The 22,501-nt window shown below is 57.5% G+C and overlaps 8 protein-coding genes across 8 annotated transcripts; 4 read left to right on the top strand and 4 right to left on the bottom strand.

Annotated features, from left to right (window-relative positions):
- Positions 1–2,955: 2,955 nt before the first annotated feature.
- On the top strand, positions 2,956–4,369 carry GGS23DRAFT_606148 (WD40 repeat-like protein; the record flags this gene model as incomplete). Its single annotated transcript, XM_051519870.1, has 3 exons — positions 2,956–3,179; positions 3,273–3,507; positions 3,581–4,369. 3 exons carry the CDS (start codon positions 2,956–2,958, stop codon positions 4,367–4,369), a joined length of 1,248 nt encoding a protein of 415 aa, XP_051370284.1.
- Positions 4,370–4,519: 150 nt separating this feature from the next.
- On the bottom strand, positions 4,520–6,034 carry GGS23DRAFT_139992 (HAD-like protein). Its single transcript, XM_051511256.1, has 4 exons — positions 5,978–6,034; positions 5,829–5,844; positions 5,615–5,760; positions 4,520–5,547 (listed from the first exon to the last, which is right to left on the bottom strand). The coding sequence occupies exons 3-4, from the start codon at positions 5,629–5,631 to the stop codon at positions 4,671–4,673; spliced, it is 894 nt and encodes a 297-aa protein (XP_051370283.1). The 5' UTR covers positions 5,632–5,760; positions 5,829–5,844; positions 5,978–6,034; the 3' UTR covers positions 4,520–4,670.
- Positions 6,035–6,736: 702 nt separating this feature from the next.
- Positions 6,737–8,305, top strand: GGS23DRAFT_611642 (uncharacterized protein; the record flags this gene model as incomplete). Its single annotated transcript, XM_051520428.1, has 3 exons — positions 6,737–6,817; positions 6,915–7,538; positions 7,610–8,305. The coding sequence occupies 3 exons, from the start codon at positions 6,737–6,739 to the stop codon at positions 7,724–7,726; spliced, it is 822 nt and encodes a 273-aa protein (XP_051370282.1). The 3' UTR covers positions 7,727–8,305.
- Positions 8,306–8,616: 311 nt separating this feature from the next.
- On the top strand, positions 8,617–11,077 carry GGS23DRAFT_611638 (amidase; the record flags this gene model as incomplete). The annotated part of the gene is made up of 4 exons (XM_051520427.1): positions 8,617–9,215; positions 9,310–9,835; positions 9,910–10,430; positions 10,611–11,077. 4 exons carry the CDS (start codon positions 8,617–8,619, stop codon positions 10,687–10,689), a joined length of 1,725 nt encoding a protein of 574 aa, XP_051370281.1. The 3' UTR covers positions 10,690–11,077.
- A 586-nt stretch (positions 11,078–11,663) lies between these two features.
- Positions 11,664–12,467, bottom strand: GGS23DRAFT_598349 (ribonuclease P protein subunit p29; the record flags this gene model as incomplete). The annotated part of the gene is made up of 1 exon (XM_051518759.1): positions 11,664–12,467. One exon carries the CDS (start codon positions 12,465–12,467, stop codon positions 11,664–11,666), a length of 804 nt encoding a protein of 267 aa, XP_051370280.1.
- A 600-nt stretch (positions 12,468–13,067) lies between these two features.
- Positions 13,068–16,363, top strand: GGS23DRAFT_575719 (acyltransferase-domain-containing protein). The gene is made up of 5 exons (XM_051516808.1): positions 13,068–13,574; positions 13,666–14,042; positions 14,111–14,329; positions 14,395–15,653; positions 15,734–16,363. The coding sequence occupies exons 1-5, from the start codon at positions 13,411–13,413 to the stop codon at positions 16,190–16,192; spliced, it is 2,478 nt and encodes an 825-aa protein (XP_051370279.1). The 5' UTR covers positions 13,068–13,410; the 3' UTR covers positions 16,193–16,363.
- A 746-nt stretch (positions 16,364–17,109) lies between these two features.
- Positions 17,110–17,999, bottom strand: GGS23DRAFT_139756 (uncharacterized protein). Its single transcript, XM_051511255.1, has 2 exons — positions 17,797–17,999; positions 17,110–17,698 (listed from the first exon to the last, which is right to left on the bottom strand). The coding sequence occupies exons 1-2, from the start codon at positions 17,864–17,866 to the stop codon at positions 17,241–17,243; spliced, it is 528 nt and encodes a 175-aa protein (XP_051370278.1). The 5' UTR covers positions 17,867–17,999; the 3' UTR covers positions 17,110–17,240.
- Positions 18,000–18,985: 986 nt separating this feature from the next.
- Positions 18,986–21,242, bottom strand: GGS23DRAFT_606144 (beta-lactamase/transpeptidase-like protein; the record flags this gene model as incomplete). Its single annotated transcript, XM_051519869.1, has 7 exons — positions 18,986–19,479; positions 19,625–19,947; positions 20,008–20,184; positions 20,268–20,352; positions 20,410–20,440; positions 20,573–20,667; positions 20,729–21,242. The coding sequence occupies 7 exons, from the start codon at positions 21,240–21,242 to the stop codon at positions 18,986–18,988; spliced, it is 1,719 nt and encodes a 572-aa protein (XP_051370277.1).
- Positions 21,243–22,501: the final 1,259 nt, after the last annotated feature.

Below are 22,501 nucleotides of genomic sequence, written 5' to 3'. Positions count from 1 at the left end.
CCATGCAGGCAAAACGGACGCACGACTTCGTCCCCCGTCCAAGAAAGCTCCGTTACAGGGATAGCTTTGGTGTGAAAGTTCCCTTCAATACCAAAACATGAATCCCCTGGTCGTGTTTTCTGGACGTAGTTCACCCTTGCTAGTGAACGCAGTACAAAGCTGGGTGCAGATCCGACTGGGGGGGGAGGGAGAGAGGGGGGGAAACCGGCCAACCGCTTTGGTCGAGGCTAGATGTCCCTTACGATTCGTGCTAGAAAAAGTCTCCACCGCCCCAGCGTCATGGTGGTATCCCGCTCTCCGTGACGAGTATCTCTTGTCAGAGAAGTGCTTCGGCTTAAGTTGCTTCCAGGAGGCTTAGAGCTAGCGAGAAGTCGAGGAGGCTCTGACGGGAGGGCCTACCAGGCGCGATCCGAACTCGCTATGCCTGCAGCAGGCTGCAACGCTTGGGTGAGGAGAGGTTGCACACGAGACTCGACGAGGTGCCAGGGCGATGGACCCTGCCAAGCCTTTGTGCAGGACTGAATTGCTGACGTATAGGACGAAGTAATCCGTACGTATGCAGGTCGTATGAAGGTGCATCATATCATTGGGAATCACTTACATGCCTGTATCCAGACGGCGAAGAATGTACCGATGAGGTGACCACTTTTGGTGCGGTGAAATTTAGGATCTCCGTCCCAGTTATGTCTAGGACATACACAGACGCAGACATATTATTATTTCCTGGGCGGTCGTCCTTCTTTTTTTTTTTCTTTTTTTTTTTAGGTACTTTGCCTTTTCTTTGGCGCCATCTGTGCGATGAACCGTGGATTCGGAGCAGGCGTCACAGCGCGTCGTCCCGTCCACATCCACGCAGTCGAAGGTGGCTGTGAGAATGCTAGCTGTTTCATCGTCTTTGCGGCCGGCCCGCATGCGTCCCGTAAATCAGACCGGAGCAAAAACATCCCAAGAGCGGCGGCGCCTCTAGATCTTTGGGATTTGCAGGTCACGGCTATGGTTGTTTTGCATGTCTGCGTCGCGCGCACTGTAAACCCGGTACGGGTGCGTAGGCGGGTGCGTAGGGTGTTCCAAAGGCTCTCACGCCTAGTTGTTGTACGGGGCAGCATCCTCTAGGTACTTCACGGGATGTTTTGATTGGGGCAGGCTGTTCGTTTCAACTAATATTGGCCGGCAACTCTCGGCAGCGGGGCCAGGATCCCTGGACCCCGTCTGAGCGAGTTGGCGATGGGGTGCATATTGCCTTGCTGATCAAGTTGTCCCTCGCCGGCTTCGCACGAAGCCGAGTGCTGGCTGATACCTCTCAGTCCCCGTATACACGCGAGATAGATAAGGGATATCCGGATATGCGAGCTCGACCTAATACCCGTCAGCCACCTTGGTAGACATTGAGGTATGTACACATCAATAAAAGGTAGAGAGCTTGAGATAGACAACGAGCAAGTGCAGGTAGGTATGTCCATACTACCTAGTGTTGGGGCAACATGCCCAAGCTCCAGACCTACCTTACGCTTACACTCTAGTCTGTAGCATCGAGGTGCAGATTCCCCTGGTATCGACGTTACCTACTTCGTCTCTCAGGACCATGCCGAGAGGATAGCTGAAGCTGATTCCCAATGACCGTGAAGCAGCGTCATATGACTCCCGATGGATGTGAGGATAGGTATGACAGATTCTGTCGCTCGTTGAACTTGGGGCGGGGATCTCCCCAGCTCATCGGTATCCATCTGGCTGCCATGTGCAGATCCGATCCGCCCTTTGGTCGCGAAGACAGCACGAGGTAGGTCGGCGAAGGACGTCTACGGGACGGCAAGTGATCCGATCTCACTCGATCCCGAAGCCATGGCACGTATTCCTCATCGGGCTCTTGATTTACGCCTGGGGGCTTTCGGCAGATCAGATTAGGTGCTGGCTGTGGCCGAGATCGAACGAATGACAACCGCCATGTGGTCGATGCGGGTAGCCGCCCGCATGGAGTGCCGAGCAATGCTACGCCCATCTTAGGTTTTACTTGCTTCGCGACTGCGGGATTTGATAAGGGGGTATTGATGGGGTGTCGTCGGCTAGATGGACATAGCCTGATGGGCATAGCTGGATGAATATAGCTGGATGAATATCTAGGTAGATCCGGGCGTGATCGGTGGTTGAAGCAGGCAAGTGTAAGAGAGGTTGGCAGTTGACTCGTAGGTACTTAGGTAGAGGAGATGGTCCCGATCATGGCTAGCGCGACGGTTGACTGAGTACCTCTTCTGTGCTTCACTCTGTGCTTGCTATGCTATTTTTTATTTTTCCCCGTCCAGACAAGATGGATAGCATGGTATCAACAGTCTCGCATACAGCATACATGCACACCTATGCGCATTTGCTTTATCCATATATCCCCATTCGTATACACCGTAGAATTCGTGAGCGTATGCCTGATAGCCCCTTTCGTGAGCCATCTAAAGACTCAATGTCGGCGAGGGGTATGTATGCATACGATGTGATGAGCCACCCGAGGAAGGTCGGTAGGTAGGAAGGTAGGTGCCTAGGTTAGGTGCCTCCCAACCTTATACCCACCTATAATATAGCGATGACCCACCTATAATATAGCGATAACCCACCTATAATATAGCGATATTGGGGATATTGACCTACCAAACCCCCTTCAAAACATCCTCGCATTCAATTCATCCGACCTGCATTCCACCCCGCAATCACTACTACCGTCATCACTCATCGATACCACCCATTCATTCATCGACTACTGATGATCGAAAACAGCAGGTTTTGGCGGGTACCATTTCACGGCTCCTATTCGGATAGCGTGGATGAGGCTACGAATACTAGAAGAGAACATAGGGACCCATAGTATTTTCCAGCCAGAGTCCCGTTCGTTTCGTCGCCTACTAAGGGGAAGTCGGCCGGTCAGGTTGGATGAGGTGCACTGAGATTTGAGGAACAGCGACTATTGGAATCATGCCTCACCATCCGCCCGCACAGCCCAAGTCGGTCCTACGCGGCCACCGCGCTCAGGTACACGTCACGGCCTTCGTCAGGGGAAATCGACGACTGGCATCCGGAGATGCGGATGGCTTCGTCGTGCTTTGGGACTTGGCTATCATGCGCCCCCGAGCTGTCTGGCGAGCCCACGCAAACGCCGTCCTCGGGATAGCCGACTGGGGCCACGACAGGATCATCACGTAGGTCGAGTCCCAACCCGCAATCTATGCTTGACATCTTCTCTCAAACCACCGTAATCGATTGCCGTCCGTTGACCGAGAACCATTTCTCAGGCACGGGAGAGACAATCGCCTGATCGTGTGGAAACTCGCCCAGTCCGATGAGCCTTCCATGAGCACCGTTCTTCCGCTGGAGGAACCCGTGCCCGATCGGCTACAGCCGTGGGTACTGCACATACTCGAAGTGAACACTATGAACTTTTGCTCCTTTGCTTCTTGTCCGGGGAGCCCACACACTACTCCCGACGAGCTCCTCATTGCTGTTCCCCACACGCTAGAGACAGAGGCCGTAAGTCCATCAACTCGCCCTTCAGGGATGCCGATAGTCTGTTCATACTATCGCTTACACATTGGCTGCGCAGATTGATATCTTCCGGCTCCCCGGCCAGAATCGCGAGCACACCATCCGTTTAGGAAGCGTGGCCGAGAAGAAGGGCATGGTGATGTCGTTAGGCCTGTTTTGGGTCGAGGAATATCTAACTCTCGTTGCTGCTTATGAGTCCGGTCTTGCAGTGGTGGCGCGACTCGGCCGAAGCGAGACATGGGAGATATTATACAAGGCACAAGTTCATAGCCAAACAGTGCTCTCTCTCGATGTCGATCCGCTTAGGAATTATTTCGTAACTTCCGGCGCAGATGCTACCATCGCTAAGCACCCGATACCTAGAGTGATAACCCCAGCCGAGGAGTCGAGACGGTCAAAACAGTCGGTGCCGATCATCGAAACACAGCCATTAAAAATAATCAATACGAAGCACTCGGGCCAGCAGGGTCTGCGCATCCGGTCTGACGGCAAGATCCTCGCCACGGCCGGGTGGGACTCCAAGGTGCGCGTCTATTCCACCAAGACGATGACGGAGCTGGCGGTCTTGAAGTGGCACGAACTCGGTTGTTACGCAGTTGCTTTCTCAGCTTTGGCCGACGGAGACCAACCCGGATCTGGGCCTTCGAAACCAGCTGACGAGAATCCCGAGGGTGGACCGGCTACCGCTGGCAATGTCGCGGACGGTCAAGATACTACTGATATGGTAGCCGTGCCGAAGTTGGGCCAGCTCAGCGTCAAAGATCGACGGATGAAGATGGCGAAAGAGGTGCATTGGCTAGCCGCAGGTAGTAAAGACGGGAAAATCAGCTTGTGGGATGTTTATTGAAAGCCCGTCTTTGGGAGGGAGCTACGATTTCGAGAAGAAATACCCTCCCCGCTTCATTATTGAGTCCTCTTGACACGTAAGTCTGAGCGATTTTCTATGTACCCTACTGCAGCAGCTGAGTGGTGATCTAGGTCTAATGCTAGGTGTTGAGAGCTCCTAGGTATGGAAAGGGAGGCCCTCCCGTCCTTTTCTGCTCCACGCCTATGCCATCTACCGAATTCTATTTCTTCTCCATCCTAGTGTCCCGAGCGGCATGTCTGTCATGCGTATACCCGCCTTCCCTCTGAAGGGGGAGGCCCAACTATAGCTCAGACGGGGGGACGACTATGCCGTATTTCTCATACGGTAAGTCGGTTAGGCTGACGAAGTAGTCGGCCCAACCGTCGTCGATCTCTCCCAATTGGTGAGCATCGACCTCGCCGGCTTCGCCCGTGCGCCCGGCTAGGATCTCCTTCTCGCGGCCCTCGCACTCCTTCTTAAGCATTGGGTGGGGGCACCATACGACTCTCATGCCCGCGCGCCGCCCAGCTTCTACGCCAGGGACGCTGTCCTCGAATACTAGACACTCCTCGGGGGTGATCGGCTTCTCGCCTTCGTCGAGGCTGTCGTTGATGGTCTTGAGCGCCAGCAGGTAGATGTCCGGGAGCGGTTTGCCGCGGCCGGGCGGGACGCGCTCGTCGTCGCCTAGAACCCTGCGGTGCGTCTCGAAGACTGAGAACAGGTCGGTCCACCTGGCGGTCTTGACGGCGAAGTTGGCCGACGTGCTGCTCGTCGCGAGCGCGATGTGGACCCTCTGGGCCGTCGCTCCGTTACCGTTACCTCCCTTGTCCCCGTTCTTCACGCCGGTATGGTCCTTCTCGTCCCACCACTTGGTTCGGCCGAGGTCGCCGAGCAGCTTCTCGACGCCGGGCAGCGGCTTCGCGGCCTGGAAGTGGTGCTGCTGCAGGGCGGTGAGCTCGGTGAGGTAGACGGAGTCGGGGATGGGCAGCTTGGCCCAGTGGTGGAAGAGGGCGTTCGCCTCGGGTCCGGGCCGGCCCTGCAGCTTGGCCTTGACAGACCAGGGAAGCGGGGAGCGGCCGTACTTCTCGAGGATGAGGTTGATGCAGAGGGTGTATATATCCTCGGTGTCGAGCAGGAGACCATCCATGTCAAAGAGACAGGCCCTCACGGGCGGGAATCTTCGAAGGGGGGGGGGTCGAGGGTTAGTATCGCGTCCCGCCTGGCCGAGGGCGGGGAGGGACTTGCTCTGTATGAGGAGCCATATCGCGTGCGCGGTGTTCGTCGGGTTCCTAAGTCGCCCGTATGCGAGGGATCATAAGCTGGACTAGCGGCCCAGGAGAGAGTTGGTTGATTACGATTGTGACGACGAAGTATGCGCACAGCTCGCGCGCCTAGAGGAGATATCATAGTTGCAGACTCATCGCCGGGAGACAGGCGGGGTCGGCGGGAAATTACCTACATGTACAGGTAGGTACCTAGACCCTTGATCAGTCTACGGATAGTGTCTAATGTACTGGGTACCTAATGTATATGTGTGGGCGCATCGGCCGCGATAGTAGACCAGGATATTAGAGGTGTGTATCTTGAATGTGGGCTTTCCCTGCTTACCTACCCACCGTGATAACGATATCGGCGCGTCTTCGCTCCGTGCCGTCTCCCACGTCTATAAGTCAGAGCCGAGAAGACAAGCGTGTACACGTGGATATGCAATGCGTTGGACGGGCGGGAATAGCCTATACTGAGTAGCACTATCGCGAGTTGCGACCATGGGCAAGATACGTCCACGTTGCATCCGATGGAGGGCTATAAGATAAGCTTGTACGGATTCACATGTATGGCCGTTAGGTAGCATTGTGGCGTAGGGCGCTCTAGATTCCAGAGACTTAGCGCCCTGTGCAGTAGCGGCCTGCCCCCCAAGCACCGCTGACCGGACCACCGCTACGCCTCGTCGGGATTAGCCCCTTGTGCCTCGCCCACTTACATGAAGCTATACGTAGACTTCCTGGCGGGCGCCAGGCTGCCGAGCTATGACCATGACCATGTGCTGCTCGTAGGGATATCCTCTCTAGCTGCCCTGTGCTGGAGTAGGTAAGTATAGGTACTTACCTGCCTCCTTAGGGTGCCGTCCGGGGCAAGTACTGAGGTACACGCATATACAGACCTCTTTATGGGCGGAAGGATTCGCGTGCATCACATCCAAGCCGTGCATTGCATACTTCCCTTCCTTCTCCCCTGCCTGAACCGATGAGATAGCCGGGACAGCAAGTCGACCTACCTTGGGCATTCAGCATATACATATAGACAGGACCTGCTCCGCTAACCTTCCCCCCTCCTCTCTCCCCCGAAATCGACCTCGAGCTCCGAGCCATGGCCAGTCCTCCCAAACCCGGCGATGGAGAGCCTCCGGAGCTGACAGTGCCCGAGCGGTTTCCGCCTGAAGAAGAAGCAGTATGCTCACCACCACGATCTTCTCTCTCTCTCTCTCTCTCTCTGCCCTAAGCGTCCACCCTCACCGACCCGACTAATGCCGTGGATCTGCCTGTAGGGGTTACTAGAAGAGTCCAACGAGAGAAAAACCCAAGCGAACACCCTCTTTTCTGCGGCCAAGTACGAGAATGCCATCACCAAATACGAAGAAGCAACTTCTGTCTGCCCACACTACCTCGACTACGAGCTTGCCGTCCTCAAGTCCAACATCTCTGCCTGCCACCTGAAACTAGAACAATGGACGGAGGCCGTCAAAGCTGCCACCGAATCTGTCGAGGGTTTGGACCGTCTCCAGAAGGCTGAGGCCGACCGGGAGCGGAGCGAACAGCAGCAAAAGCAGAAAGAGGACGACGTCGAGGAGGAGATCGTAAGCTCAGGGGCCCAGAAGAGCGCGCCCGCCTCCCGGGACGAGGACGCCGCCGAGGCTGCGAAGCAAAGACGCCACGATGATATCCTGCGAATCCGAGCCAAGGCATTGATGAGGCGAGCCCGAGCACGGAGCGAACTCGGCGGCTGGTCGAATCTAGCCGGCGCCGAAGAAGACTACAAGATACTGTCTGCTATGACTAACCTCGGCGCCGCCGATCGGAAGATCGTCGAGGCGCAGTTGAGGTACCTCCCTCCGAGAACGAAGGCGGCCCAGGAGAAGGAGATGTCTGAGATGTGGGGGAAGCTGAAGGATGTGAGTAGTCGCCGAGGACAGGCGTGTCGGACGACGATGCTGGATGATAGATGCTGACCGGACGTGCGCAGCTGGGGAATGGGATACTTAAACCCTTCGGACTTAGCACGGACAATTTCCAGATGGTCAAGGACGAGAACACTGGCGGCTACAGCATGAACTTCTCGCAGGGCGGCCGGAGCCAATAGCGCGAAACCGTCGCCGTCATTCTGAACATCACCGCGATCCGGTGGGCCGGCGTTCAATACGTCCCAATTTCGGATGGATCTGGGTTTGGAGGCGTAGGGATGTCGGGTCGAGGGTAGTAGGTGTGTCGGGCTCCCCGTCTCACCGCCGTAGTGATTCTCCACATGGGACCCAACGAGGTTGGTTGACATCGAGGTCCGCCACCGCGCGCTGGGTTCCCAATGGTTGCCCAACTTCACCTCTGACCTGGGCGGAATTACTTACCTGCCGAGGGGACTCACCGTACTCGATGACAAATATCGACATATTTATAAGCGGGCTTAACCTTTACCCTAAGCCAGAAGGGAGGAGGGAACGATTCCCCCGGCCCAGGCGGTGACGATACCTCTATCTCATGGTCACGCTGCATACGAAAACACGTTGGGTGAATCACTCTCGGGATCTTTGACCAGTGTGCGGATGCCGAGCCATGTTGGGGCGTACCACTGCATGTAATTACTACGTCGAGGGAATCACTGCACTGGTGTGGGACCGAGGAAATTGGCTGTGAGCTCAGTTTACGACGGTGGTCTCGTGCGGGCGTTCCGAGATCGCCTGGAGACGGGCAACGTCCGGTGCCGATTTTTCCACCTGGGGTCGAGCTGCTCGAAGAAAGACCAACATGCTGATAAACCAAATGGATCATCTATTGCCCGCATCTGGATCGCGGTATGGCATGCAAGTACTTAAGCATACGGCTACGATTCCCAAATAGCCAGTGTATAGGTTGCATTTGGATTCGTTCGGATCTCCCCACCTTGATTGGAGTCTAATATCCCACCTGAAAGTTCACGACGACGGCAATACGCACTCCTTCTTCCCAGGGTACCTAGAATTGGGCCTAATCGCAAATATGGCTCCCGCTACTGTTACTATTGCCAGCGGCGCGACGTGGCAGGAGGTGGCCGCCGATCGGCAGCGACACAGAGATGAGTCGATCGCAGCGGTCCGCCCACCTGTGCCGGAAATACGCCCGGAAGACGTGCCCGTTAGCACCATCGCCATCCCGGAGAAGCTGCTGACCGCGAGGGAGGTCCAAATCACCAGCCTAGACGTCCCGGATCTGGCCAAGAGGGTAGCCTCAGGCGAGTGGAGCACGACGACCGTGGTCAACGCTTTCTTGCGCCGCGCAGGCATAGCCCAGAAGCTCACCAACTGCCTCACCGAGCTGCTTCCCAAACGAGCCCTGGCCCGAGCAGCGGAGCTCGACCGGTACTTAGCTGACAACGGGAAGCCGATAGGCCCGCTCCACGGCGTGCCATTTAGCGTCAAAGAGCACATTGGGATAAAAGACGAGGATATCAACGCCTCCTTCGTGAGCTGGGTCGGCCGGGTGTCCAAGGAAGATGCTCTGGTCGTGCAGTGTCTGGAGGAGGCGGGGGCAGTGGTTTTCGCCAGGACGACGCAGCCACAGACTCTGATGCACATCGAGACAAGCAACAATCTCTACGGGTAAGTGGGTGGTCACAGCAAAAGAGAGGGGGAGAGGAGGGGCGGGGCAACGGGGCATTTCCGACTTGCTAACGACCGGGGGTGTGGGAGATAGGGTGACGGTGAATCCCCACAACACCACTCTAACAGCGGGGGGCTCGACGGGCGGAGAGGGGGCTCTGATCGCCCTCCGCGGTTCTCTTTTGGGGATTGGAACCGACATCGGCGGATCGATCCGAGCGCCGGCAGCGAATAACGGCATCTTCGGCTACAAGCCCACCACCATGCGCATGCCTACCGCCGGCTGGTCTATCGCCATGGGCGGGGCCGAGTCTATCCTCGGGTCCGTCGGGCCCCTGTCCACCAGTCTCGAGGGGTTGAGGCTCTTCGCCCAGACGGTCGTCGGCAGGAGGCCTTGGCTGAGACAGCCGAGCCTGGTGGCCATGGACTGGAGGGACCCGGCGCAGTTCTTCCCGGACAGGAAGATTCGGGTCGGCGTCATCCGGAACGACGGCGTCGTGAGGCCGCACCCGCCTATCCTTAGAGCTATCGACGAATTCGTAACGAAGCTGAAGAGCCACCCCAACATCGAGATTGTGGACTGGAAGCCCTGGAGGCACGACCTGGCGTGGTCCGTCATCGTATGTGCCTCGCCGCCCTTACCCGTGTGCGCATGCTAGCGCGACGCGAGATTTCCAAGCTAACCGGCACGCAGGCGAAGCTGTACTACCCGGACGGCGGGAAGGAGATCAAGGAGATCGTGGAGTCGTGCGGGGAGCCGTGGCGGCCGCTGTCCAAGTTCATGCTGCACGAGAACCCGCACGTGGAGCCGCTGACGATCGAGACGCTGTGGGACGCTGTGGTGGCGCGCGAGGAGTACCGGAACAAGTACGCGCAGCTGTGGAACGAGACGGCGGCCGGGCGCGCCGACGGCCGCCCGCTCGACGTGATCCTGTGCCCGGCGACGCCGAGCGTCGCGCCCAAGCTCGACACCAGCCGCTACTGGGGCTACACCGCCCAGTGGAACCTGCTCGACTACCCCGGCATCATCTTCCCCACGGCCGACTTCGTCGGCGCCGGCGGCCCCGACGCCGCCGCCCGCGAGGCCCCGTACGCCTACCCCGACGGCTACGAGCCACTCAGCCCGAGCGACGCGTACTTCCGCGACCAGTGGGCCGAGCACGGCGTCGAGGGCTACGTCGGCGCGCCGATCTCGCTGCAGCTGGTCGCCAGGAGGTGAGTTTCTTTTCTTTTAATTGCTTCCCTTGTTCTTTCTTTCTTTCCCCTTCTCTTGAGACCGCGTATAAAAAAAATAGATGGGCCAAAGGGAGGAGGGACGCAGATATTCGCGCCGAGACTTGCTCGATCGGTCGGTTCATCAGGCGATTGGCTAACGCGGACGCGCTCTCTCTCTAGGTACGACGACGAGAAGCTGTTCAAGGCGGTGCAGATCCTGCTCGAGACGGCGGGTCTGCCGACCGCGGTACCCGCCTAAGCAGGACAGGTTCGGTCCAGCGGCGGGGTTGCGTAGGGAGGGGATGTCGGGATAAGATGCTAGGACGGCAGGACTTCGTGGTCGAGGATTGTGGTTTTGTGTCCATATATGTAAAACGCGCTAGCTCGGAACACATGACGCCCGAAGCTAAGGCGGCCTTAGTTACTACCGATGTTCTAGGTGGTGGCTCGAATATACATCTCCCAGTAATGCACGCGTGTCTGTATAATTCTACAAGTATTGATGTATCTGTCCCCGCGCCTCTCGGCTGACGTGTAGTACTTGAGACGGGGCCAGCGTGAAGTATGCGTAGTTTCTAGCTCACTTTGCGATAGAGAGCTAGGCGGATAGAGCCGCAATCGGGGCCGCCTGTAGACTATGCGGTGTAGACTGGGTATGTGTAATATACATTGAGGCTCCTCCTTCTATAACGTTTACTCTCACGCGGCCGTACTCGTTGCATCTCTACGAACCTGTCTCGGTGCCCTAGCAACTTGGCCTGGCTGGGCGCAGCTTCGGCGAGCCGTAACGTAATATATCCGCCCCGGGCTTGGCTAGCAGAGACGACCCTGAGAGCCCCGACTTGGCGGCAGTGCTGATTGCGGGCGTGGTCTCGGCGGAGCTAGGAGGTGCTGATTCCGGTGCGCGGTGAGTGTTCGCCCGGGAAGCCAGACTCTCCCTCGCCGACGCTACGGATCTCCGTAGGCTTGATGTAGGAAGCCAGAGGTCCCTCCGAATAGACTGTCGGTCCACTGATCCCGGTACTTGGGATAGGTACGATAGAACGGCAGACATATATACCATTCGTAAGCGACTTCGGCCTAGTTTCGACGCCTGGTCTCTGTGCTCTGAAAGGCGCCAGCAATAACCAGGTTAGGGGCGCGCATATCGCCACGCGTGTGATGCGTACCGCAGAGAGTCGTCTCGGACTCGCGGTGCGCCGGGAAATCGATGAGTCCGCCGTCTCCTCTCGGTTAGAGGTTCTTGAGGAAATGCTGCCTGAACTTCCTGTTGGCGCGGTCCGCGGCGCGGTACCGGAACTGGTCGCCGTGGATCTCGAACGTGAACGGCCTGCTGCTCTCCGCCACCCCCTCACCCTCGCCCTTTCCAGCAGCAGCAGCAACTTTCTCGCCGCCGTCGCCCTCAGCCGGGACCCGGATGCGGAACACGGTCCCCTCCTTGGGCACGGTCTTGACGCGGCCGTCGCGCGTCACGATCTCGAACACGGAGCGCGCGTCGCGCACCACGATGCCGCGGATGCCCACCCGGCTGGGGCACCGGCTGCGCGCCACCTCCGCCTCGGCGCCGTGGTAGTCGGCCGCGGCGAGCTTGGCCGCCGCCGCCGCCGCCGTGCCGCGCCCGTACAGGTCGCCGCCCAGCACCTCGCGCACGTATCCGAGCCACAGCCGGTGCAGCGGCTCGTACGTGGCGTACGCGCGGCGGCGCCCCGCGTCGCGCAGCCCGAGCGCCCGCCGCTGCCGCGCCGACAGCGGCTTCGGCTTGGGCGCGCCGGCTCGCGCCCTGGCCTTCGCCTCGCGCGCCGCGCGCCGCGCGCTCCGCGCATCGGACGAAGCCGCGGCGCTCGGCTTCAGCAGCAGCGGCCGGTGCTGGATCTTCTCGGCGAAGATGCGCGCGGCCGAGTCCGGGCTGTGGGCGCGCGCGAGCAGTTGCCGGGTCAGGAGGGACTGGTCGCCGCCATCGCCGCCGCTTCCGCTGGTATTTTTGTTGGTGTTATTGCTGTCAGGGTCGGGTTGCTGCGTCTGCGAGGACGACGCCATGGCTCCGGCAGTGTGGGAGGATATGTGTGGAAGAATAGGTTCTGGAGAGGAAGACTTGGGGCGGTAAATTAGGAGGCTAACTGAGCTTGTGCTAGAGGGGTTAGTTACGTAATGAATTCGTGGGGATGGACATCTATAAAACACCTAGTTGTCTCTTCTTCTCCATACCTACCCCAGTTCCTGTAGGGCTATTCACGACCCCTATTTTCCTAGCGTATCCCCAGGAATTGCCTTATAGATGCCTCTATTGCCCTTGGTACCTGTGTAATACGTAGCGCATCTACTGAAATTGCTCCCGGAAAGAAGTTCCCTTCAGGGACCAGAAATTGGTACAATACAAAGTAAGTGACTAATGTGATCACCGGTACATAGACGCCATGTGTGCCTCTAACGGCGGGCATCTTCAGAGGTTGGGTTGGACGTAGATGGGTACCTGTAAGTGGGTAGCCAGGGGTACCTGTAGACACTGTTATACGCCCAATAGCAACTGTGGTGAGTACCTAATGCATTCTGGACACATACATTCGGTACATATGCACCTAAACAGGTAGGCAGTTAGGTACCTGGATTACGTCCATGTCGGGTTCCCTCACCCGCCTCCATTCCTCCATCCTCTACATCCATCACATCTCCATCCACGTCTACAGGTCTGTTACCCTCTTATTCACCGTCGCCACCAACCTACGTACGAGGTAATACTTAGACCTTAACCCGACATGGCTTATTCGTGACCATCTCCGTCCTTGCGCGCCGAGTCCGGACGACTTTACTTCTTTGCTAGCCACGGCTAGTCGTCACCCCCTTCGTGTTATGCGCCTTGCACCATGTAATAACCACTCCAGATTCTTGAGATACCCTCGGCCGCAGCAACGAATACTGCACCCGCCCTCCCTCTCGATTCCGACATAGTTACAACCGTGAGAGCAGTAATAATAATAATACCATGGCGCAAGACGAGGATCCCACCCGCGATTCTGCCCCCGACTTGCAGATCCTGGGCGACCAGATCACCCTCCGGCCGAGAAGCTATGTCGAAACGCGTCCCCACGATGGCCAGGAAGCGCCGCTGATGCACAACATGGCTCACTTCCGCTCCGAACCGCTGCAGTACGTCCGCCGTTCGAATCATCCCCTCCCGCCTCGTGACCCGCACCCCCGGGACGGTGCCGCGCTAATATCCCTCTCCCGGCTCATCCAGGTTCCTCCGCGAAGTCTCCCTCTACGTTTCTGGCACCGGGTGGCGAGCATATGATAGAGTTATTGGCCAGCCCATCTTTTACTCCGGCTTCTCTGAGCAGATGAAGAATGCCGTTGTCTCTACGCCGCTCCTGCGCGCCCGGATATCCCAGCTAGCCGACAAGCAATTAGAACTCGAAGTGAAGGAGGGATGGCTTAAGGGGGAGGACAGCGACCATCCTTCGCAAAAGGCACACCGGCGAGCGGCCATCGAGTCGGGGATACAGGAGGTGGCTGAGAAGATGACGAACGACATGATATGCAAGTTCGAGAGCAAGACTTTCATTAGGGGAGCGTATTACTTGGTTACGCAACTGCTCACCCGAGCCTACCACCAAGGTACGCGACCCGTTCTGGCGGCGGCCTTCTCACTCCCTCGCGCCCGCACCTATTGATCGGATACCTAGGGATACACGTCTCGAGCGAGGAGGTTCTGAAGCTGCGGAAGGTCGCCGAAGTGGCTGAGCAGAAAAAGCAGAGCATCGTGTTCTTACCCTCCCACCGGTCTCATGTCGACTACATCTCTTTACAGTTGATTTGCTACCGTCTGGGCCTGGCGCTTCCCGTTGTCGTTGCTGGCGATAATTTGAATTTCCCAGTCGTCGGGAGCTTTTTACAACATGCAGGTAAGTGTCCGCACTCGTGTCCTCTCGATCGGAATACTCAGCTCACGGTTGCTGGATGCTTCAAGGCGCAATGTGGATTCGACGGTCTTTCGGAAATGACGTTTTATATACAACCCTTGTACAAGCCTACATAGACACTTTGCTCCAGGGGGGCTATAACTTCGAATGTTTTATAGAGGGCGGCCGATCGAGGACGGGAAAACTACTACCCCCCAAATTCGGCATTCTCAGCTTCGTAATGGATAGCGTGCTGTCGGGCCGGGTCGAGGACGCCGTCATATGTCCGGTGAGCACACAATACGATAAAGTCATCGAGACGGAGGGCTACGTCACGGAACTCCTAGGCATCCCGAAGAAGAAGGAGAACTTAGCCGACTTCTTGACCGGCGGCTCTTCGGTGTTATCGCTGCGACTGGGGAGGGTGGATGTCCGTTTTCACGAGCCTTGGAGTCTGCGTGGCTTTATTGACGAGCAGCTGACGAAGCTCACCAAATCGCCTGAGAATCTAAGACTGGACAGGAAAACGCCCGAGAACGTTGCGATTAAGCAGAAGCTACTGCGGACTATGGGATACAAGGTCCTGTCTGATATCAACAACGTGTCCGTGGTCATGCCTACTGCACTTATTGGCACCGTGTTGCTCACACTCCGCGGCCGAGGGGTGGGCAAATCCGAATTGATACGGCGGATCGAGTGGCTCATTGCTCGGGTCAGGGCGAAGGGCGGCCGTGTTGCGCACTTTGGCAACGCCCCCTTGTCCGACGTCGTAGAACGAGGATTGGACGTCCTCGGCAAGGACCTCGTTGGCGTCGTGCAAGGGCTCGCCGAGCCGACGTACTATGCTGTGGACCGGTTCCAGCTTTCTTTCTACCGAAACATGACAATCCACCTCTTCATATCCGAATCCCTAGTCAGCGCCAGCATGTACACCCGCGTGAAACTGGGCGGCGGCCCGGCACACCAGGAAATAACCTACAACGCCCTCCGGGACCAGGTTTTATTCCTCTCGTCGCTGTTTCGCGGCGAATTCATATTTCCCGGCGAGGGGTTGGCGGCAAACCTGGAAAAGACGATAGTCGGGCTCGAGAGCGATCGAGTTCTTAGTCTTAAGCGGGACGAAAAGGGAGACATATTGAGCGTCGGGCTTGCGGATGAAGAGAGGGCAGTCGGCCGAGAGAACTACGATTTCTACTGCTTCCTCATCTGGCCATTCATCGAAGCCAGCTGGCTCGCCGCCGTTTCGCTCATGGGTCTTACTCCCCCCAACGGGCAGGATAGTGGTATCTGGATCGAGGCTGCGAAGGCGCAGAACACCACGCAACTAGTATGTTTCTATTTTAATCGTTTCGCCAAGCTGATTGGCAAGTCGCAGATGTCTTGGAAACTAACCACTCGAATCAACAGCTGGGCAAGACCCTTTACCACCAGGGCGACCTGAGCTACTTCGAGGCGGTAAACAAGGAGACGCTTAAGAATTCCTATCAACGTTTCGAAGAGGAGGGGATTCTTTACGTAGTCAAATCAAAGGACGAAAAGGTCCCACCGCGGTTGCGGCTCGCATCCGAGTGGATGCCGTCGCGCGACCCAACTTCCGGAGCGCTGCAACCATCGGGCAGACTATGGGACTTTATCGAGCGTATCGCGTCGAGCCGGCGCGAGGGCAAGAACCGGAGAGACGGCGCGACGGTCAGCACGCGGGTGCTAAGGCTTGTCGACGCGCTGGGTGCGAAGCTGTTCGAAGACGCGACCAACGCCGAGGGCAAGGCCGAATCGAAGCTGAGCGCCGAGGAGGCAGCTAAACTGAGGAAGACCGTCGGAACCGAGAGGAGGAGGCGCAGGTTAGAGGGCCGGGCGAATTTATAATAGGCGCCGGATATATATATGTGCGTGTGTACTACTTGTATACTACTCGTTATTGCTTCTACTATCAGATACGACCGCGAATTCGCCTTGATGCATGAGGCTCCGAGGCCAACAAAGCAAACAGGGGCTTCACTGTACTTGAATAATAATACCATGTTCAGTCTACCTTCACTTGCAAACGCGCCCTTTAACTTATTAGTGCCCAAGCAACACAACCCTGACAGCTCCTCCGTACGAGGGCGCAAAACTACAAGACTCCTTGCCCGGCAGCGGGGGGATATTGTGTGTATATATGCGCGTGTGTCTCGTTGGGAATCCGGCGTCCTTCCGATGGGTGCACGGGATATGGAAACACCCCATTATACAAGGCCAGCGGGGAAGCAGACGTTGCTATGCGCACTCCGGGGTCGAAGAGGAGTCGGCCGTTCGAATCCGGATGGAAAACAGTGTGCCTCTTCTCTCCACCGCGCAAGATGATATTCCGGGCCCGACCCCCGTCCAGGGGAGGCAGCATCCCTTGCCAACCTGCCTCTGCCGAGAGCATTTGTAAGCGTCTGCGTCTACACGGACTCTCCTGTGAGATGGGGTAGTGGATAGAACAACGGCTAATAAATACAACAAAAGGGGGCACTGAATGACCAGTCTCAGGCCCGTCTTTAAGCTACTACCCCTTTAAGGGACGCCCCTCTACGGATTATTGTGATTGACCCTTGCTTATTAACGATTCCACGAGTATTATGGTCATTAAAACCAACTAAAAAACATGAATTCATAAATTTCCGGTAGCTATGTAGTTGTTACGGCTCACCTGAGAATAGAAGAGCTTACCAAGGTAGAAGTTAGACCCCCAAGGCATCTGTTCTTTTACTGTTTCGTTATTTTTCCGATACCAGGGCCTGAGCTCTCATCCCTTTCCGGTTGCTGTCTATCAGCAGGCCATTACTCGTCACAGCTCCATTCTTGACTCCGTGCCCCTTTTCGCGATCTGCGCAGATTCGCGTCCCCGCGCTCGTCCCCGCGCTCGTCCCCGCTCCTCTCTACGCCGCCCCTAAAGCAACAAGTTCCACAGCGCGAACACGGCGCCGGCCAGGGGGAAGACGGTGCGGACGGCATTCAGGCCGGACCACCTCTGGATGAGGGCGCGGACCTCGGCGGCGGTGACGAGGGGCTTCGCGCCGGCGGAGGGGCCGTCGACGGCGGAGGGGCCGTCGACGGCGGCGAGGGCGGCGTTGAGGCGGGCGTTGATGCCGAAGATGAACAGGACGGTGAGGGGGGGCAGGGCGAGGTTGGCGGCGGCCGCCGCCGCATAGCCGCGCCACTCGACACCGCTGGCGTGGTGCTGCTGCGCGAGCGCCAGGTACACCAGCGAGATGGCGGCCGCGCTCGTCGGGATCAGCCGCCTCCCCCGCTCGAACTGCAGGCTCCACCCGCGCAGCAGGCCCTCGGCCGGCGCGCCGGTGCGCAGGATCGCCGGGACGGCGGCGATCGAGTGCGTGGCGATGCTGCCTAGAGAGATTGGGGAGGCGGGTCAGTCGACGAGCGAGGGGGTAGGTGACGAGAGGGATGGGGAGAGAGAAAGGGGTGTGGCGTGCGCTACGACGGACCTGATAGCCACGCGGACCCGAGGATGCCGCCGGAGGCTGCGAGGGTCAGTGGTGTGGAGAGGAAAGGCATGCTTTCCGGAGCTACAGATAGTAGGTAGCTGGAGGGGTGGACTCGAGAAAGCGACGATGACACGGCGCGTTACGGCGGGGGGGGCGAGCGAGGGCGTGTGACACTCGTTGGAGCAGTGAGCAGCAGTGTAGCTGATGGTGTGTTCGTTATGCTGTAAGACGCAAGATCTGTCCAACGACGATCGCGGATATAGTGCTGCTGTTTGTCCTTGACCAGTAAACAATAAAAGACTCCGGAGTGGGAGTTTCTGTATTTATCTGTCTGCTCTATGCCAGCACCCGGCTTCTGGCATTGGTAACGCCTCCAACCATTGCAAGGCCCAGAAAGGAGTCATGGTGCGCTCGCGGGCGCGGACCCGGACAATTTGAAATGTCCGCGCGACGCCGAGATGGTCCCCCTGGAGCCAGATCAGCCCATCCCTCGCCGGTCTCCTTGTCGGCCGCTCGCCATGAGCTCATAATTATTCGGCGCCCACTTGCGCCGCATGGCTCCCCCGCTTCTAGAGTAGGTGGTGGATCGACCCTACGGCGTACCGGCTTCGAGTAAGGATCTCACAGGAGTCAGGTCAGCTTATTACGTGAGAGAATTACCGCGCTTGGAGGCGCCCGGCCTACCCAATAGCCGTCTGGGTTGGAGAGGAGCCGAAGGAACTAGGCTTGGAAATATGTAGATAGGTAACGACAATAAGCCGGGAGTTCCCTTTTAAACAAGGACTCTGTCGTGTCTAGTCATTTGAGTTCCATCGCGATAACCATCGTCGAAAATCGCCGTTGCGCGAGACGTAGGTAGGTCAAGTTGGCATAACCTAGGTCTCATAGGATTCAGCACATGAGGACAGGCATATCAACAACTCAACTGCAGCACTGTAACAGTGGCTTACCCCTGAAAAAGAGACATCCATGCGGGATCGGCGTCGCTTTACTGGAGTAAATGTCTGTTCGGTTTTATAAAACACAGCTGAGCGGTTAGAGCGCCATAAAACCGCCTCTGACGTGGGTACACCCGGCCCCCTCCAGACGAGAACATGTCTCGAGAGCAGGCCCCTTTTATCTTATCGTAATAGTACATTTCGCTCGCTCAGCGCAGCGTCTTGTTCCGGGAAGCCCAGTCCCCCTGCCCTCATTCCTTATTCAGCGTGACGCGCAGCGCGGGCGACGTGACGCTCACGACGCGGCCGTCGGGGTCGACGTTGAAGATGAGCCCGTCGACGGCGGCGGAGCCGTAGATGACGGACTCGATGGAGACCCAGGTGCCGCACTCGGTGGAGAACATGCGGCCGTCGAGGCGGGGCCCGTCGGCGTCCTCGAACATGGCCTTGAACGCGACGCGCGTGCCGCGCCCGTCCGCGCCCGGCCCCGCGAGCCCGCTCGGGTACAGCCGGATCCGCGGCCGCACCGGGTAGTACTGGTTCTGCAGCACCGTCGCGATCCACGCGAAGTCCGTCCCGTTGCTGAACCACTGCGAGATGCTCAGCCCCGGCAGCGCGTCCGTCTCGATCGTCATCGACGAGTTCACCCCCGCGTCTGCTGCTACGTAGTGCCCGCTGTACTGCGCCCCGGCCTCCGCCCGCGCCGCCTGCTCGATCGCCGGCAGCAGAGGCCCTCCGATGACGTCTGCTCCAAGTCGCGTGTGTCAGTGTTTATTCTCTGATTTCCTTCGTCTCTCTCTCTCTCTCCATTATTTTGATTCTTTTCGTACATAAAACTGGAGGAAAAAGGGGGAGGGGGAGGAGAAGCAGGGAAAACCTCATTCACGTACCGGCGAGGCCAAAACCGACGTTCCCCGGCAGCTTGCCGGCGACGAGGATCGAGATGCCGATGTCAAAGTCGGGCAGGAGCGCGAGGAGCGCGCTGTAGTTGCCAATGTTACCGGCCTTGTTGAAGGCTGTCGTCCAGCGGTACGTGTCCTCGAGGTTGATCCTGCGGGCGCCCCACGGCATGCCGACCATCGCCCGCGGGTCCGACGAGAAAGCGAACGGCTTGAGCCACCGCCGCGTCTGCACCGGCGACAGCAGCTTGTGGCCCAGGATGGCCCGGCCCAGGGCCGAGAGATCCGATGCCGAGGCGTACATGTTTCCGGTCCTGTCGGCGGGGTGCGTTAATATTTACTGTCTATGGTATTGCCCGATGGAACGAACTTACGCTACGGATTCCCCGATGTCGTAGGCCCATCCCGTCTCAAAGTAGTCTCCGGGAATGATGCCGAGAGAGTCGTTGGGGGCTCGGAGAAACGTTCGGTTCAGTCCTAAAGGCTCGATCACAGTTTCTTCGACGATTGTTTCGAACTTCTTTCCCGTTATTGTCTCGAGAGCATAACCGCTGTTAAGAATGGGCGAAGAACATCCATTGGTTAGGCTGTCCGTCCATTACGATATGTGAGGCCTCGCACGAAGTGTACTTACAGGAGTTGGAACGCAACATTGGAATATGCCGGCGACTGGAATGGGGCCAGAGACGGATAGAATTGGCTGATGCCATTGAAGAATTCTAAAGGGGACGTTAGTAAGATCCAAGGGAAGTTTTTAGCGATCTCGGGAGTCTTACGAGCTCGAGTACACGTTGGGTATGCTCCGCACTGGGGCATATAAGGTCAGTATGGGATCGATCCCCGTGTAATGACACAAGCCGATGAAGACGCAGGCTCGTAGAGTTTCCGGGCATAACCACTACGAGAAGAGAGCAGAGAGGGGAAGGACGAGACACCCACTGGCGGCAGTTGGTCCTTCGGTAACGGCGGGAATCCAAGTTGCACCACCCTGTCCTTCGTTTCTTTCGACTGGGTCAGCTCTCCAAGTAACGCATCTGTGGGTGCCTGTCAGCACGCAGCCGGCCAATCGCTCTGGGCTTTCACACGGTTCCTTACATTCCCGCGGGATTCCCGTCAACTGCGTCGCGAGACCGCCGAGGGTGATATCGTCCCATGCTACGTTGTTGACCGGGTCCGAGCGGTTGGCCAGCGCCTGGAGCTCGGGGACGTACTTCGTGATGGGCTCGTTCCAGAGCCGATCGCCGGCGTTGATGATGAAGGCGTAGATTGTGTAGATTTTGGTGAGGCTGCCGAGGCGGAAGACGGTGTTCTCGTCGACGGTCTTCACACCGGGCGTTGTCTGGTCGAGATTCGGCGCCGTGTGGGACAGCGAGAACAGCGGCTCGGGCTCGTGCGCGGAGAAGACCTGCACAGAGAGGGAGTAATCCTGAGCCGCCGCCGTAATGTTGGCAAATATATCCTGCAGGGTCGCCACCGCTGTCTTGATGGCCTCGTTCTGGGACGGCCGAAGGGGCTTCGGAAAGGCAGGCCCGTCAATAGGACATGTCGGCGAGGCGACGGCGGTCCCCAAGACCCAACCCAACACAATACCAACCGTCGTAGCCAACATCTTTTAAAGCACCGGGGACCAGGTACACGAGAAACAATGACACAACCGAGGAGACTGGTCTGATCTACAACGTCTACAGGTTCCCCTGGGCTGCTAAATATAAAGTCCCGAAAATAACCTACTATTAATATCGAGAGCTGGTATCAGATAAAGTCCATACAGGACCGGGGATACTCCCGGATCTTTGGCATGACTGACGCGGCGTGAAGGGTTCTAAGCGCCTGGTAGTAAGATAAAGCTTGTTATGGCTAAAGGTAAGGGGGTGGGCGGCTTCCTAGGAGCCCATGTGACAGTGATAAACGGAGTTTGGGTGTTAAGCTGGTGTTCTGCAGATGAATCCCCTGCATGAGACAGTTCTAGATCAGGGAAGCGAGGCTATTAGATCCTCAGATCGATAGATTAAGGCCTAGTAGTGTTGCTGTCGTCTGCCTCAGTGCGGCATCAGCAGACGACTTCGCGGTAGTAGTAAAGTGAACCAGTATCGAAGACCCTTCGGCTCCTTCTTATTTAGGTGTTCGCTAAATAGCGATCCAGATATCGTTATCCTATCCTCAGCTCATCTACGACTTTGAGAGGAACCATCCGTCGTCGTCACCATCCAAACTAGGGAGGTCAGCGCAGCTTACCTTTCAAGCTGTGATGCAACCGGCGCGAGTCCTACGCTCGGGATATACATGCCTACGTGCGCGGAACCTCCCACCCCCTGTGTCTCTCACGGATAAAGTAATGCGGCACTTCCCAGGTTACGGTGGGAACATTTGGGTCTTGGCGCCTCGTAGATTGCTACGTAGGGCCAGCCGTCCGGGGCCGCATACGGAGGGAGACGCCATCCTGCCCGAATAAGACGTTGCATTGCATATCCCCATCCCCCCCCCCCTCCATGAGAGCAACGCAGGGACAGGACATCAGAAGGTCTCTTCCGGCGGCCGAGCCGAATTTGGGCCATGACGTGACCAAAAATGCCATCGACAGCTGATATATTCTGCGGTTGGACAAGCTTGCCGAGAGCGTCAAATGAATGATAATGGGCCACGGGAACCAGCATCATATGATTGGTATTGAGATTCGAGGTGACTCCTTATAAGCAACTCTGCCTCATGGTAGATACCTACCTATTATATTGTCCTAGGAACACTGTCTGTGTGCCAATTATGTTCTTCCGCCACATTTGAAGATAGTCGTCGATGGTGGCGTTGAAGAGCGTCGTTGTTAGGTAGATCAAAGCAGTTGGTCTCGCGGGAGTCGTGGCGTTAGTCCTC

This window comes from Durotheca rogersii (genome assembly GCF_024521655.1).
Source record: "Durotheca rogersii strain YMJ 92031201 chromosome Unknown GGS23scaffold_17, whole genome shotgun sequence".
Classification (NCBI taxonomy): domain Eukaryota; kingdom Fungi; phylum Ascomycota; class Sordariomycetes; order Xylariales; family Xylariaceae; genus Durotheca; species Durotheca rogersii.
The sequence above is the reverse complement of the archived record's forward strand: the minus strand, read 5'-3'. Positions and strand labels throughout refer to the sequence as shown.